This window comes from Anabrus simplex, chromosome 9, assembly GCF_040414725.1.
Source record: "Anabrus simplex isolate iqAnaSimp1 chromosome 9, ASM4041472v1, whole genome shotgun sequence".
In the NCBI taxonomy this organism is placed as follows: domain Eukaryota; kingdom Metazoa; phylum Arthropoda; class Insecta; order Orthoptera; family Tettigoniidae; genus Anabrus; species Anabrus simplex.
In genome coordinates this window covers 20105060-20121002 of record NC_090273.1, presented here as the reverse complement: position 1 = coordinate 20121002, position 15943 = coordinate 20105060, and the positions used below count along the sequence as shown (strand labels likewise).

The 15943-nt window shown below is 44.0% G+C and overlaps 1 protein-coding gene across 6 annotated transcripts in view; it reads left to right on the top strand.

The window, feature by feature from the left end:
- Positions 1-15943, top strand: part of LOC136880938 (gustatory and odorant receptor 63a) — a 118212-nt gene that overhangs the window by 33231 nt on the left and 69038 nt on the right. For 3 of the 6 annotated variants that reach the window (XM_067153471.2, XM_067153474.2, XM_067153469.2), the window contains exon 2: positions 11632-11906. In XM_067153471.2, the coding sequence (XP_067009572.2) occupies positions 11639-11906 (268 nt within the window). In that variant the 5' untranslated portion in view covers positions 11632-11638. Of the gene's footprint in view, positions 1-5449; positions 5565-5990; positions 6068-7149; positions 7742-11631; positions 11907-15943 lie in introns of those variants that run through there. The other 3 variants (XM_067153470.2, XM_067153472.2, XM_067153473.2) reach the window with 3 other exon arrangements.

Here is a 15943-nt window from a genome sequence, read left to right as displayed (position 1 = left end):
AAGGTTCCAGGGTTGACTGACTACATAGGGGAGTAGGTTTCGCTCCTGGGGTAGGGAGAGGAGGGAACTCGTCAAATGGTGGAGGTGGTGGGATGTCATCTCCCCGCCACATTGGGGGGACTTCCTGGTATAAATATGCCACCACGCAGGCAGTAGAGCAGCACAACACACGAGTTCGGTAGGATTTAGGGGCACTGGGAACGGACCCTTAGTTTACTGGCACAGGCGATATCGCGGTCAGTTCCAGAATGAAGCGAATACGGTATTGGTTCACATACGAATGGCACTGCGATGTAATCAATTAGTTATGAGTCCCTGAAGGACTTATTATGAAGACATAGTGGTCTATTGAATAAGCACAATATAATTTGACCACTCAGTCACTTCACTGTTTAATATTTTTTCGGCCACTTTTATTTGTAGATTAATGGGACACACATTCTTATCATGTAATACAGTCTTGTGCATATTAATATGAACAGAGATACAATTTTTTTGAAATACAAATCATCAAGTTTACTTCTTATTAAACAATGTTTTAGTAATTAATATGTCCACCCTTGGCTTTAATTAAATTAATAATAATAAATGTTTTATTGCGCACAAATGTGCATGAACAATCAACTGTACAGAATTAATTAACATTTCCACTCATTTCGGCATAGAGTCAACGAGTTTCTTACACATTTGCCTTATTTCTTGATCACGAAACCACACTTCCACTATAGCACAAAACATCTTTTTCTTGGTAGTGCAGTCTATTTTCCTCATCCTGTGACTACTCCTACCACTACTCTTATACCTTCATCTCTTTCACACAATATACATAACATTTGTTTGAGCGCCAGTTGCTTTAAAAAAAAAAGGTCGGTAGAGCATGCCTCTTATCTCAATTATCTCAAGGCGTTAGGTGATAAGCTCACACATCTGGCAATATACAGGGATATGGATCAGGACAATGGTAGATTACGGTTTCATTTCCACAATTGGGGATTGTACTTGGAAATAGAATCACTTATTATAATTAAAATAAAACTGAGTTTATGACTATAATTTACGTCACAATGAACAAGCATTGCCGTATTTCAATTTAACAAAAAAAAATGTATTGTGAGATTTGCTCTTACAATCAAAAAGAAAATTTAATCGAAACAAAGAAAGCTATTGGCATGAACTTGAAGAGTAATATGATATCGCCGCTGATTACATTCTTCTTCATGTTATTAATGCATAACATGTCTGATGCTTTAATTACCTGATGTCTGCATACACCGCTGTTGAACTTGAAATTCCTGGAAAAACCAATGAGCTGAAGTCGGAAGCCGTCTGCTGTTATCTTCTTATGTAACCGGGAGTTGACCTACATTCCCCGTACGAGTGTAGTAAGCTCCAATGTAGTTACGTCTACTCAATAGATTGTAAGAAATTGAAAAATATTATTGAAATACCTTGTGAAGTCCATCCTCACAAGTAAATTATGTTTCATTATCAGCACAGTACCAGTCTCTACTCGGATACAACCACCACTCGTAGTCCTCTTCGATGATTCCAAGACCTCTTCAAACACACCTCTTAGCTCTGACCACCACTCTAAGACCACTGACCATCACTCTTCCTTCACTACTTCCATCGCTCTCACCACCGTTGCATCGACGTTTATAACCTCGTGATGACCACTCCTCTCCCTACTCTCTGGTCATCCCTTCCACCTCAACATACAGTAGCTGGCGAATACAGACACTTGGTCGAAATCAAGTGCCCACGCACTGATGTCATCAGTCACGTGTCGTATAAGCTTGCCCACGCGGACTACCGATGACTACCCTGCATGTGTCAGCGGGAAACCTACTTGCTCAATACATTCTCGGTTAAACATAGCCTCGATTGCAAAATACTATGCCAGCTCATCTGGTCAGAGTTACAAGCCACAGCATGACTATTTGAAACCAACAAATCTCACTTATTAACATACAGAATAATAACAAACCAAATTCCCATATCCAATGATTAAATAATATAATATGCGTGATACCTAATTATTACAGTCTAAATGATGAAAGACAGAATATAAAATCTAGTGAATCGGATTAATAATAATAATAATAATAATAATAATAATAATAATAATAATAATAATAATAATTGTTACCGTGTTTTGGTGGATCAGCAGAGGTGAAAGAAGGTGCGGGCTGGAATGGGTCTAACTACAAGTCCGAAAGATGAATTTAAAATTTAAATAAAGGTTATATTTTCAATAGACAACAAGGTTTAACAATTTTCACTGGGCGAAATAACAAAACATATCAGGTACAATGTAAATTTACAAACGAAAGTACAAGTTAAGGGGTCTTGACAAATCCTGGGCTACGAGCCCCAAAGTTAACAATCTGAGCTCTCAGCTCACAGCCTCATATTTTAGAAAAGGGCAGAAATTCCCTCAATACAATGGAGCATTTGCTCCCAGTAATCAAAATGTCACGCCTCCCCGAGGCACCTTTCAAAATACCAGAAAGAGCTGATCCGCTCTCAATCTTTCAAGCCTATTCAAGGCCATACCATACATTGCGATCGCTTGAAACAACTTACAAGAATTAAACAGGGGTATCTCGTACCCAATCTACTGGGCCTTCTCAGGAAGGAAAACAAAACGGGTTAAATTAATGGCCCAAAATACAAGATTGAATGGAGGCGAGTACTTGCACTCCTATATGAAAGCTTGTTAAAACCTAAGTGGTGCTAAGCCGATACACAGGGGCTATTCCCACACTATATAGGTGACTTGTATAAGAAAATTTACACACATTAGGAAAGATTAGAAAATCAGTTACGAAAACATAGCCACCTCAAGTCGAAATGAAGGGGAGCTCGAGAGGGTAAAGCACTCTCTATCCCCGATTTACATTTAAAGATATATGAAGTTTTACAAAGATGGAAAAAGATTTACATGTTTTAAGTTTAAAGGTTACATATTACAGGTTTCGGACCTGCCCCGTGGGTTAAACTGCTGAGCTAGCAAGGAAAAAAGAAATATGTTAAACGGCCATTACCTTGTTGAAGAGCTGCTGCCCGAAGAAAGAGGCGCTACCCGCCCCCTGTTATGCTTCTATACACTAAGCAAGATGTTGAAGTGGCCAGGAGACAAGAAAATCAGCAGTTTTTATACCCTCGTGGAAGATTCGTGACCTTTCATGAATAATTAAGACACACCCACAGGCGTTTATTGGTCGGCTAAAAGTTACAAGTCTAAAATGAAGAAGAAACCTGTGATTGGAGGAAAATTAATTACAGAAATTCCTGATTGGGTATATTCAAAACAGGCGGAAAGAAAGGATTAATATTGCCAACCCACCAACGAAAGAACGAAATTTAGTAAAGACAACAACCTATGAATACAAAATATCTTCAAGAAAAGTTCCTTCACTTCGCACCAGGGTGCATGATCATAGTTTTTGGTAGAGTCATCTGTGAGAGAATGTCCACACTTCTTGATAATTAGTAAACAAAAACAATTCGAAATTAACACCGTGACATCTTCAGATAAATGGTTGAATTAATTCAGTTTATAAGGTTCAGAGTTTCTCCAGTAGAGGAGTACTTTAAGGCGGAAAATTCAAATGTGCGGCGTATGGGTGTACCAACCGGTACAACAACAACAACAACAACAATAATAATAATAATAATAATAATAATAATAATAATAATAATAATAATAATAATAATAATAAATACTGAATGGAATCTGTAACCCTGTTGTACGGTTTCAATCAGTTTCTTGATAATTGTCCAAAGATTTTCTATAGGGTGAATTTCCAGGCCAGTCCAATCACTGGAAACCATTTTTCATCTTAAAGTATTTGACTGTTTTCGATACGCGGCCGAGGTTTTGTTGGAAAATCACTTTTTCGACGTAACAATCTCTTCGGTTCTGGGCAGCTTTTCTCTTTAAAATTGGGATGTACTTGTCGCTGTTCATCATTCCATCAAGAGGAACCAATCATTTAGGGTCCGTGAATGTAAAACAGTCCCAAAATATCTTCTTTTGTGGAAAATTTACTGTTTGGGTGATGTTCTTCGGCGAGACTTTCTCAATATCGCTTCTTCTTGCATGTGAAGTGTTACAACCTTGTACTTCAAAAATTACTTTCATCACTGAATAGGACCCTTCGCCACTCTTCCTGTGTCAATTTCTGATATTTTGTTGCCCATTCCAATCTCTTTTTCTTCATGGGGCACGTTAATAGCTGTTTTCTGACAGGTTTATTCTATTCTTTCCAGGATTAATTCTGCTTGTTTTGGTGAGATAGGCATCATCTTTCCTCGAGGTTTTCTGTTTTTTGCCACATCGCCTTTCTTTTGAGGTGAAATGGACTCTCATTTTTCCTCCTAATTATATTACAAACAGCACCCAAACTTATATTACATTCAGCTGATATTTGTATCTGAGTCATATCACTAAATTCGTGGAGGGTTTTAATTTTACTTCTATTCTTTGGTTTGATATCCATGATGACTGATTAAATATACTCACTGAATGCAGTTTCAGACAGCTACAAACACATGCCGTGCCAAGTGTGAACTTTCAAACGCAAACAATAAGAGCATTAACTACAATTATATATCACAACAATAGGTATCCACACTGTTGGTAAGAATTGGCGAGAGGAGCAGTTGTTACCTCTTTATTACATACAAAACTAAATTTACCGGATATTGTATAGGCTTTTGGGCTTGTGCCGTGTCCAAGAAGCCTTTCTCGTGGACAGTCGAGAATTCTTCTGAGGACGCAGAGCACAGTTTTCTGCGAAACGTTAAGAATTTCATCTTATTTTCTTGACACGGCACAAGCCCAAAAGCCTATACAATATCATATCTGTAAGTACGGGCCATGAAAGCATTAATGGCAACATTAAATTTACCTGTTTGTTCACATCAATATGCAAAAGGATGAATGTTTAATATGGCTGACAACAATATCTAACTACTATAGGTAAAGGAAAATAAATCAGGTCTGAAACATTTGACTTTCTAATGGTAAAATGAGTTTGGGTAAGGTCATTGTGTCTATAATTAAGGACAATTCGGTTCTGGGCAGCTTTTCTCTTTAAAATTGGGATGTACTTGTCGCTGTTCATCATTCCATCAAGAGGAACCAATCATTTAGGGTCCGTGATTGTAAAACAGTCCCAAAATATCTTCTTTTGTGGAAAATTTACTGTTTGGGTGATGTTCTTCGGCGAGACTTTCTCAATATCGCTGATTAAATATACTCACTGAATGCAGTTTCATGAGCTAACTTTTTCATGAATGATGTATGATCAGTATGACACGCAGCGACATCGTTCCTGCGTGTCGTATAGCAATAAAACATCACACATTAAGAGCGTGCTTTTGTTTCTTCGATCGCGGTATCTCGTGCGGTTTAACAGGCGGCCGTGCATTAGGTAATGAAGTACGAAGCGATACGAAGGATAGCGTCTAGGTCTAGTCTGGGGACTTGTCGAGACGCGTTATCGAGAAAAAAAAAATCATTAATTTAAATGGGGTCAACGGAACGTTTGACACAGGTACAAGTGTTAAGTCAGTGTGTTGATCTCCCTTACGGAGTTCGTGACAAAGGTAGTGTTAAACAAGTCTTAGTTGAAAAGGTTACATTTTCTAAGATGCATGACAGGTGAGCGTTATAATAGTATGTTTTAAAATATGCGAGCGGATGTTAAGACTCCCATACACGATGATACTTGTATGGATTTATCAGTCTCATGATACAAATCACAACGTGTATTTTGTCTGTCTCGATATCGATGTATCGGTACCAGCTTGTATCGTTGTCTGCATCACTGTCCTGAAAAATTGATACCTTGAGCGTGCAACTGTTATGAATTTGTGCGTGCTTCATCAAATACAGTATGTGTCAACAACTCTTTGTAGTGTGCTAATGAAATAAGCCATGTCTGCAGCCTTGGCCTTTTGGGAGGAGTTTGATTCTCACAAGTCGTTTTACTTATTTCTAAGCGTCGAGACTCCATCCTGGATGGTTTTCAGCTCTTCTTAAGGTCTGCTCAAAAAGGTAAACCAGTGATCTTAATTTTGTCGTCCTTCCCTGTGGCCTTATACCTTCCATCTTCCCTTGTGTGATGCATTCCTCAAGATTTCTTGTACCACTAAAATGTTTTTATTCCTCCCCTGATGGGGGACGGTGACGCCGTCTCCCAGGCCAGGAGATTTGTACTGGAAAAATGTACGGAGAAGGTGAGAGGGTTTCCGGTCGTGGCCTATATTAGGAACTTGTCCTGGCATTCACCTCAGTGCAGGAGAATGGAAAACCACGGAAAACCATTCTCAGGACAGCCGACGGTGGGGACCAGCCCCTCTCCGTCTCCCGAATATAACAGAAGCATAGGGCCAAGGTGGCAGGGGCGTATTCTCCTTGAATGCAAGGCATTCATTGCATGCGTTATGATAACACAAAGAACTGTCTGATTTACGATTTTAGGTTGTTTCAGGTCAAATATTAACGATTTCATCTCTCAGAAGTTCAAAAGGTGCGCGCAACTGTACTAGTTCCGTTGCTTGATTACGTGTGGTGCTGGTGTAGTCTCGCCGTCTACTCCACTCTCGGAAGAAAGAGACAGCAAATGGAGGAGTTAACGACGTAAGGCATTCAATCTTAAAATTGCATTCAGTGGCAGACGTAGTTCTGAAACCCTCCGAACGATGTCGCTGCAATTGAAACTTGGTCAGAATTTGTCACCCCATACCCGTGCTACCCTCTGCCATCTGTTAGCAACTTGGAGAAAGTCGACATGTTTACAGCGAACGGGACACACAGATTACCCCCTAGCGAGAACCCAACGTGACGAAACTGACCAATGCCACTGGGGTGACTTATCTCCAGTGCTTGAGTTGTGGCTATCTAGTGAGTTAATTCATTGTGTGTTTTGCTGATTAGTGAGTTCATTCCGTGTGTGCTGTTCCTGTGCTATTCGTCGTTTTCGGAGTTTTATTATATTTTGCGCAATGTGGTATTAACGATAGATGAGTCTAAAACGGATATAATTGTAAATCAGTTTGAAAAGCCATTTACTGGCCGTTCGTTTGATGAAAAGATGCAAATAGTTAAAGCCGCGAGACCTCTACCTTCCCTCGTAAATTTCTTCTTCTTCTTAATCTGCTTACCCTCCAGGGTTGGCTTTTCCCTCGGACTCAGTGAGGGATCCCTCCTCCACCGCCTCAAGGGCAGTGTCCTGGAGCTTCAGACTCTGGGTCGGGGGATGGAACTGGGGAGGATGACCAGTACCTCGCCCAGGCTGCCTCACCTGCTATGCTGAACAGGGGCCTTGCGGGGGATGGGAAGATTGGAAGGGATAGACAAGGAAGAGGGAAGGAAGCGGCCGTGGCCTGAAGTTAGGTACCATCCCGGCATTTGTCTGGAGGAGAAGTGGGAAACCACGGAAAACCACTTTGAGGATGACTGAGGTGGGAATCGAACCCACCTCTACTCAGTTGACCTCCCGAGGCTGAGTGGACCCCGTTCCAGCCCTCGTACCACTTTTCAAATTTCGTGGCAGAGCCGGGAAGCGAACCCGGGCCTCCGGGGGTGGCAGCTAATTACATTAACTACTACACCACAGAGGCGGACCCTCGTAAATTTAAAAAGAGAAAACAAGAATTGTGTACGCACGTTCAATCCAGAAACTTACAGTAAAACTGTTTGGCTCGAGTTCACCTACATGTAATTAGGGTGAGTAGAATTGAAATTTACTTAATACATTGTGTTAACTGCATGGTTACTAGTTGCATGCCTCAGTGGAGATTCCAGGATACGCCACTGCAAGGTGGAGCCGTGGCAACCCCTCCTCTGCTCGGTTGGCCGGTCGGAGTGCAGAGCTGTCGGACCAGGGACCAGCCGTGGCCACCCCTCCTCTGCTCGGTTGGCCGGTCGGAGTGCAGACCTGCCGGACCGCAGACCTCAGGATTTCCTCGATCTCTTTCTCATCATGTGTCTGGAGAATTTGAGGATTTTCTGATTGATTCAGAAAGAAAGACGTTTTCGAGTGTTGAGTTGCTCAGTGATGGACGTATTCCTTCCTTTACAGCCCACAACATTCTGCACTAACACCACATCTCGAACGCACTGATGCGTTGTTTGTATCTGGCCTTTAGAATCATGTTTCACAATCTTATCGAAACACGGAGAAAACAAGAGGTTTAACAAGGTGATTCTTGGTGTTGTTTTAGTTCTGTTCTTCCTGATCCTGGCGAGTTTCTTTTCCCCAAGTTGATCGATCTTGTTAGTTCTGCCTCACAACTTCCCATGTCGCAGATAACTGATCCAAGATAGACAAAATCGTGTACTACCTCCAGTTCCGTGTGAGGTGGATATCTTCACATGTCGTGTGCCGATAATTCCAAGTGATTTTGTGTGTGTTTGGTTGTTTTGGATTTCCTTTCCTTCGAATATTTTGTGGTTAAGTGAAGAAAATGGTTTTCCTGACCTGTAAGTTGTCAATATAGAAAAAAAAGAAAAATGTTAATAATGGGGACAGTTCGCTGCTGGACTCTGCTGTCAGAATTTTAAACCATGCAATTTTTTGACAATATTTTAATTTCTTTTTGTTTCAATTTTTTATGCTATGTTTCAGTATTTTGGGGCATATTTCCAGAATTATTAGGTCATACAATTCCGAGCCATATTTATGAGGTAAAACAGCTCCATGCTACTCCACATGCCCCCGCGCACTGTATAACGCCCATGATTCACCAGACGTTCCGTTGTCCCGAGAAAAACTTAACGAGACATACAACTGTCCTGTTTCCTTCTGTCTGTCTGTCTGTCTGTCTGTCTGTTTTGACTGAAGGCAATAATGACACTACATCTAAAAACCGAAATTGCAATGATGCATCACTCTGTTGGCAATTCTTTTATCACGGCCGCTTTTACTGATCAGGCAAGTATCTCGTCAAGATGAAAACCATCGTCATTTAAAAATTAATTCTCAACATGTTCCTGCTTCTTGGTAATGAATTTCATGAAATTCTGTTGCAAAACACTAAGGTTCCGAATGACATACACTCAGCAGAAAAATACGAAAATGTGACTAAGTCAGCCGAATTAGATTTGCAGCCATCCACATTTTAAATAGTTGGTAAAGGCATTTCTTAAACGATGTTCAAGTTGGCACGTCTCTTTATTTTGTGAATAAGGTATTGTTTAATTTTCTGTTAAATTACTTCGCGTAGGATTATTCGTTATATTTTCAGCATTCTGTATAGTGATGTAATATGTCGCTGACTTCGTGAAAGCATTTTTCATCGGATTGTTCGAGAAAATTAACCCATTTTTTCTGTTTCTAGATTTCGCCACTCTCCTCACGAGTTTAGTTTTGGCTAGCTCTGATATAAAACAGGTCTATCTCTGGGGAACTAGAATGAATGAATGAATGAATGAATAGCATTTATTGCATGTATTGTTACACGTACCTTAACGGAATACTACAATTACAACATATACTGAGAAGCCAAAAGTCATGGGAAGACACTGAATGTGATGTTAATAACAACTTGCTCCTCCGTGAGTCCTCAAAACGGCAGCACTACGGCGAGGTGTTGGAATCGTTCTGGAGGGATCTGGTCCCACACATCTTGCACTACTATCCACTATTTGTCATATGTAGTTGGCGCAGGGTTCATGGAGCGTACACCAGCAGCAACAGCATCCCATAAAAGCTCGATTGAATTAAGATCGGAGGATCTAGAGGGCCAAACCATGGTCGTAACTTCACTGAAATGCTCCTCCAATCACCTGCCTGCCGCCAAAGAGCGGTGACATGGCGTATTGTCCTGTTGAAACATGGCATCTCCATCAGGATACTCTAGGGCCGGAAAGAGATGTGCAGATGGTCTGAAAGAATGTCCACATAACGTGCACTTGTCAGCGCTGCCTGTTGGCGGACTATGGGGCCTAATTGCGACCATGAGACCACCACCCAGACCAGAACTGAGCCACCTCCCGCTTGGACACAACCTTGTTGACAGGCAAGGTTCATAGCTTCATGGAGCATACGCCACACTCTCACGCGCACATCAGCTCGATACAACTGTAACCGGTATTCATCGGCCGCCATTATCCCATGGTCCATTGCCGATGTTCGCGGGCCCATGCACGTCGATGAACTCTGTGTCGAGGTGTCAGCAAAGGGACACGAATTGGTCATCGGCTGGTGAAGCCTATACGTGCAGTTGCCTCCTTACAGTCCTGGTTGAAATGGGTTCCTGACTCCCAACATGCAACTGGGCGGTGATCTGGCTCACAGTAGCCCGTCAGCGCCCAGTATGGTTCTGCGGAGGCGACGTGATGTCCGTTCGTTAAACACCTGTGGCCTTCCCATGGGGCGGTTTACGCGGGTGGTAACGCTCTCTCAACGATATTGAAGTTCCACCCTCGACACGGTTGACCTCTGGAACCCGAATTTGCGTGTAATCTCCGCAATGCTATGACCCATGCGCCGTGCGCCGATGATTATCCCACGTCCAAAGTCGGTTAACTCGCGACGTGTTGCCATCTTCACGACACTGGTGTCTGTGACAGAATGCTCAGCTATGCCGCAGCTAGCTCAGGGATCGTACACGACATACTTTCTAATGGGACACCCCTTCCTGTGACTTTTGGCCACTCAGCGTATATTTGAATGGAAAGAATGAATGCCTACATGAATTGGTGGATGCATGATTTAATGATTGTGTTCGTGCATGACTGAATGAATAAACAGTCTTCTCACTCAGTCACGGATAGTCACCAACTGGGGAGGGATCATTCATGACTGAGTGGATGAATGAGTGGTTGAAAGAATGGTATGAATTTAAAAAAAAGTCCTCTTTCCCAGTCACGGATAACCACCAACTTAGGAGAGAGTTTCATGAATGAATGAATGTTCTCATTCAACCCACATGCAATTAATATATACAGTAAGCCGGGCTAAGTGAGTCAGACGGTTGAGGCGCTGACATTCTGACCCCAACTTGGCAGGTTCGATCCCGGCTCAGTCCGGTGGTATTTGAAGGTGCTCAAATACGCCAGCCTCGTGTCGGTAGATCTACTGGCACGTAAAAGAATTGCTGTGGGACAAATTCCTGCACCTCGGCGTCTCTGAAACCCGTAAAAGTAGTTACTGGGACTTAAACCCAAAAACAATATATAAGGCACATACCTATTTGAGCCAAAACAAACACACCAACAGACAAACAAACAAACAAACCTAATTAGAAATGAATACACTACGGAGAACATATCAATGAACACAAATACTACTAATTAGAAAATATACAATACGTAAAGAACATTAACTAAACTGCACAAATATTAAAAGAAACATAACAATATACTAAAATTATAATTATTGTCGCCCTTAATTGACTTTGACTCCATGCTGTTCTGTACCTGTGGGTCAAAATTTGTGTTACGTACATACATGGTTACATGCCTCGTTGTTATTATTACCCCCATACAGAGATGAATAATTTTCCATTTTTCCTACTCAATACGACATATTGTAAGCTGCTTATTTAATGCACGGGTAAAATCTCTGAGGAACTAACACAGTCAATGAACTTAGCCTGGATCTGCTGTTACAGTGGACCCATGTCTTTCCTCAACCTGAAGCAGGAGTACCGTGAGACCCAGGAGGAGGAGGAGGAGGGGGAGATGCCAGCTGAGGGTGTGTTTCACGTCTCCCGAGCCCGAGTTCTGCAAGTCCGACCGCGCGACGAGGAACCACACAGGCTGTTCAACAACTCAGTGTACTCGGAAGTGGACCACGAAAACCCGGATCTGTTCTTTGACGAGATCAAGCCCATTTGGTACCTACTGAGGATCCTAGGACTGTTCCCCATCAGCAAACCGAATAAAGGTGAGGACAAATCAGTGACGCCTTTGCTTCACAGAGATTAAAGCTATCTGGTACCTCTAATATCTGAGAATGGCAAGTAATTGTTGAATATTATGCACACAGCTCTCCCACACTCTTACTCTTAAAACGGGTTCCCCCTACATCACCTACCAGATGAGGAAAGGCCATCACATGCCTTAGCTCAGCCAGGAGGTCCCCGACCTAACTAACTAATTCCTTCCGGACAATAGAGAAGGGGACTTTTAGAGGGCTAACAAACAGTGTCGTAGGATCGAGTATTCCTGTCATTATGAAGAAAGGTATTTACACAAAATTCTCAGGTAGTATAATACATTTTGTGAAGTGCCTTGTAGGTGTGTTGCCCGTCAAACGAGGCCATGGTAGTCGAGTGAACGATGGCGATACGTGGTCTGTGTATTTCAAGATACACGGTACCGAGCTCGATAGCTCCAGTCACTTAAGTGTGGCCAGTATCCGGTATTCGGGAGATAGTGGTTTCGAACCCCACTGTCGGGAGCCCTAAAGATGGTTTTCAGTGGTTTCCCATTTTCACACCAGACAAATGCTGGGGCTGTACCTTAATTAAGACCACGGCTGCTTCCTTTTTACTCCCAGCTATTTCCTGTCCCATCGTCGCCAAAAGACATGTCTGTGTCGGTACGACGTAAAGCACCTTGCAAAACAAAAAACAAAAACACCATGGCATGTCGCACACATTCAGTAATTTATTGATGGAAACCAAAATCCAAACCATGTTCATAAACTTGTTCTCTGCCAGCACAGCTTGATTGGAGTGAGGGCTTGTTTGATTTCAAAACTTGTTTTTCTCAAAAGAGATCAACGGGTAATGTCGATTCCATCCAAGATATCAGATTCTGATTCCCTCTCCAGAAAGTATACAGTTCGATGTTTTCGTATTTTATTGTAATCTGATTTGTAATATTCGTAATCCAGGCTTGCTTGCTCAAATGTTTTCATTCCCCACCCTGAAGGGGTGGGGCGGGCCACCTAGAGGGTTACGCCTTTTCTCTGGCCAAGAGATGCGGGCGGGTCGGGTAGAGGTGAGGGAAGAAGGAGGTGGGTATTTCGAAGTAAGGAATGACGAGGTGTGCGCGTGGATATTATTATTTAAGAGGATGTGTGCAAGGATTGAAAATTCAGAGAAGAGTACGAGGGTGGTGTTGAAAAGGTGAAGTGCAAAGTTGTGGTAGAAGGACGAGAAGTTTAGAAGGAATGTGAGCAGTAGGCAAAGAATGTCTGATGAGGGCTGAGGTGGAGAAAAGTAATTGGGTGAGGGTGGATGAAACCGCATATTGGGAGTAAGAGGAGGAGGAGGAGGAGGAGGAGGAGGGGGGGCAGGCCAGGGACGCTGATGTGGTGATGTAGGTCGAGTCAAAGGTTGGGGAGGTGAGCGGGAATGTTCTACTCGATGGTAGCAACCGTGGAGATGGATTCCATGAGCGATGAGGCGTTAATTGTCTGCAGACGTCGGAAGTTGGAGGCGCACGAGATATGTGGGTCCGTCGGCGTTTTGGATTCTGAACGCTCTCCGCACGAGGATCCGTGCCAGGCAAAGTTCGTGGGCGATAACCTCAGTTCGGAGATTTGGATCCACGCCGCAAACAACACATCTGTAGATGGTATGCTGATTTGTCGGCGGTGAGCACGCTGTATCTTGAACGGCGGCAGTTTCCTCAGCTGGCTGCTGGTTTGTTGCATGTTGTTGAGTAAGGGAGGGTGGGATGGGGAAAGGAAACGTCATGAGTGGGGAGGAATGGGGCATAACGGTCGTAGTTCGAGTAATAGTAAAGGAAGCATGGACAGAAGTGTTGGTGGTAATTGTGATGGTAGAAGTGGTGGTGGTGCAGGGGGTTCGTAGGAAGAGAGCGATGTCAGAAGAGGCGGGAGTCCTTAGGGTAGTATGGGTGCGGCGAGGGGCTCAAAAGCGTTGTCAAAATATGATGGGCAATGTTCCACACGATGCGTAGAGAGAGGTCGAAGTACACACCATCTTGGAGCAGTTCTTGTACAGCTTCTTCTGTTGGAACTTGAACGAGGAACCGACGAGTGGGAAGGCAATCTTCCTGTACCCGAGATACGTTGGCGGTCGGTAGTTGTTCTTGCGGAAGTAGTCGAGAAGTTCTTCGCCCGAGTAGGTGAGCTCGATGTCGTGAAGGATGCAGTTGGGCATGGTGGTGAAGGGAAGGCCGACTTCCTACTTGGCGTCAGCCTATATGCTTTTTTGACGCGGCTGGGTGCGTAAGTAAAGATGCAGCGTCACCTGGCCGAAAGAAAGAAGTGATGTTGGGTATGGAGTAATCCACCTTAGCGACGTGTGGTGCGATCAGCGATCGTTGCGAGAAGTGTTGCCCTAATCCAGGCGAAGTGAAGCGAAATAAGTTATTTCATTCCTGCCACCGCAGTGGCAGGCGGGCCTTCAGTTGAACGAGCAGCTCTTTGACCGTAGAAGGAGAAATATTTGGAGTAACGAAGCACACATTGAAAAGTATGTGTTGTACATACATCATGGGAGAAGTACGTGAAGTTGGCGCAGGGGTTAGGCAACTACAAGGGGACCCCAGGGGAGAGACCCGCCATTGCAACCCCCCAAGCATTAAACCCCCACTAGGTCCCTGTTTATTGAAAAAGAATGCACATTGGTTTGCGTATCTCGGGCGCGCATACTAGAAAGAGAAGGAGTACATAGAATTACAAATTAGAGTTGTACATGTATGGTGCTGGGACAAGTTTGCGGGTTCGATGTGAAGTGCGAGGAATTAGGGTAGTGTTGCGACAGGTGATAGTAGAGGGCGGTTGTGATGTTTGTTAATGAGGTGGCATGAAGGCGAAGAAGGTCCAATATCGGGAGAGGCGGCAAGGAGTATGTGGGTTGCATAGCAGATAGGTTGACAGGTTGCAGAGGTGGGGTGGGTGGCAGGGCGGATGGGGGGCTGTGAGGAGGGTTAGGAAGAGGGGAGCGTACAATATGGGGTGGGGAGCAAGAGTGTTCCACTCGGTAGGTTCGCCCGTGGAGATGGACGCCGTTGGTGATCAGGCGGTCTACATCGGCTGCAGATGAGAGTTCGAGGCAAATCATGTATGTTGGGCCGTTGGTGTTGAATATACAATACGCATGACGGGCCGGGACGCCTGCCAGTTGGAGTTCAGTCAGTATGGTCCGTTCGGTGATGGCAGGGTCAATGCCACGGATGACACAGCTCTGGGTTGGTAACTGCTGTTGGGCTGTAGGTGAGGCGTCTTCTTGCCCTTGGGAGAGTGTCTGAGCTGCGACAGTGGCAACTGTGAGGTTGGTAGGGGGCTGCTGGGGACTGGGTAAAGTGGCAGATAGGGAGATGACGGGTGTGGACATGATAGGGGAGAGGTGGCTAGGCGTAGGATTAAGAGTAAAAGTGAACAGGGTAGTATTGGCAGAGGTGATGAGGGTAGTGGTAGTGGTAGTGGTAGTAGTAGTAATAGTGATGAGTGTGGATGTTATGACGGTGGGGGGCGCAGGAGACTCTTGGGGTGTGCGAGGGTGACGGACATGACCAGTGGAGATGGGTTTAGGATGATGGCGCCGTGCCTGTTTGAGGTCCTCGGGAGTAGGGACCACTTCATGCAGTCTGCCGTAGATGGTCGCGCCATTGGTGATCAGGGCTGCCATGGCATCTGGATAGAGGAAGAAGGCCAGAACATGCGGTGAAAATTGTTTATTGGGTCCTCTTCGGAGCCGGTGAACATCGTGGACTGGCGAAGTTCGAGGCGAATGAATTGGTCGTCGAAAGTGGTGTCCACATCCTTGATAAGGCAGGTATAAAACATGGTGGAGCGGGGAGGCGACAGCCAACGAGGCATCTGCCTATGGATTATTCTTGGGCCGACTGAGTAGCTGATGAGAAGAGCGCCACCCAGCCGAAAAAATGAGATGTGGAAGTGGAAGTGTAAGTGTAATCCAGGCACATAATTTTCCGTTATATTTTACACAGACTGCGGACTGTCAAGGGGTGTTATCATGGCTATGCTGGCCGATTTCTTCC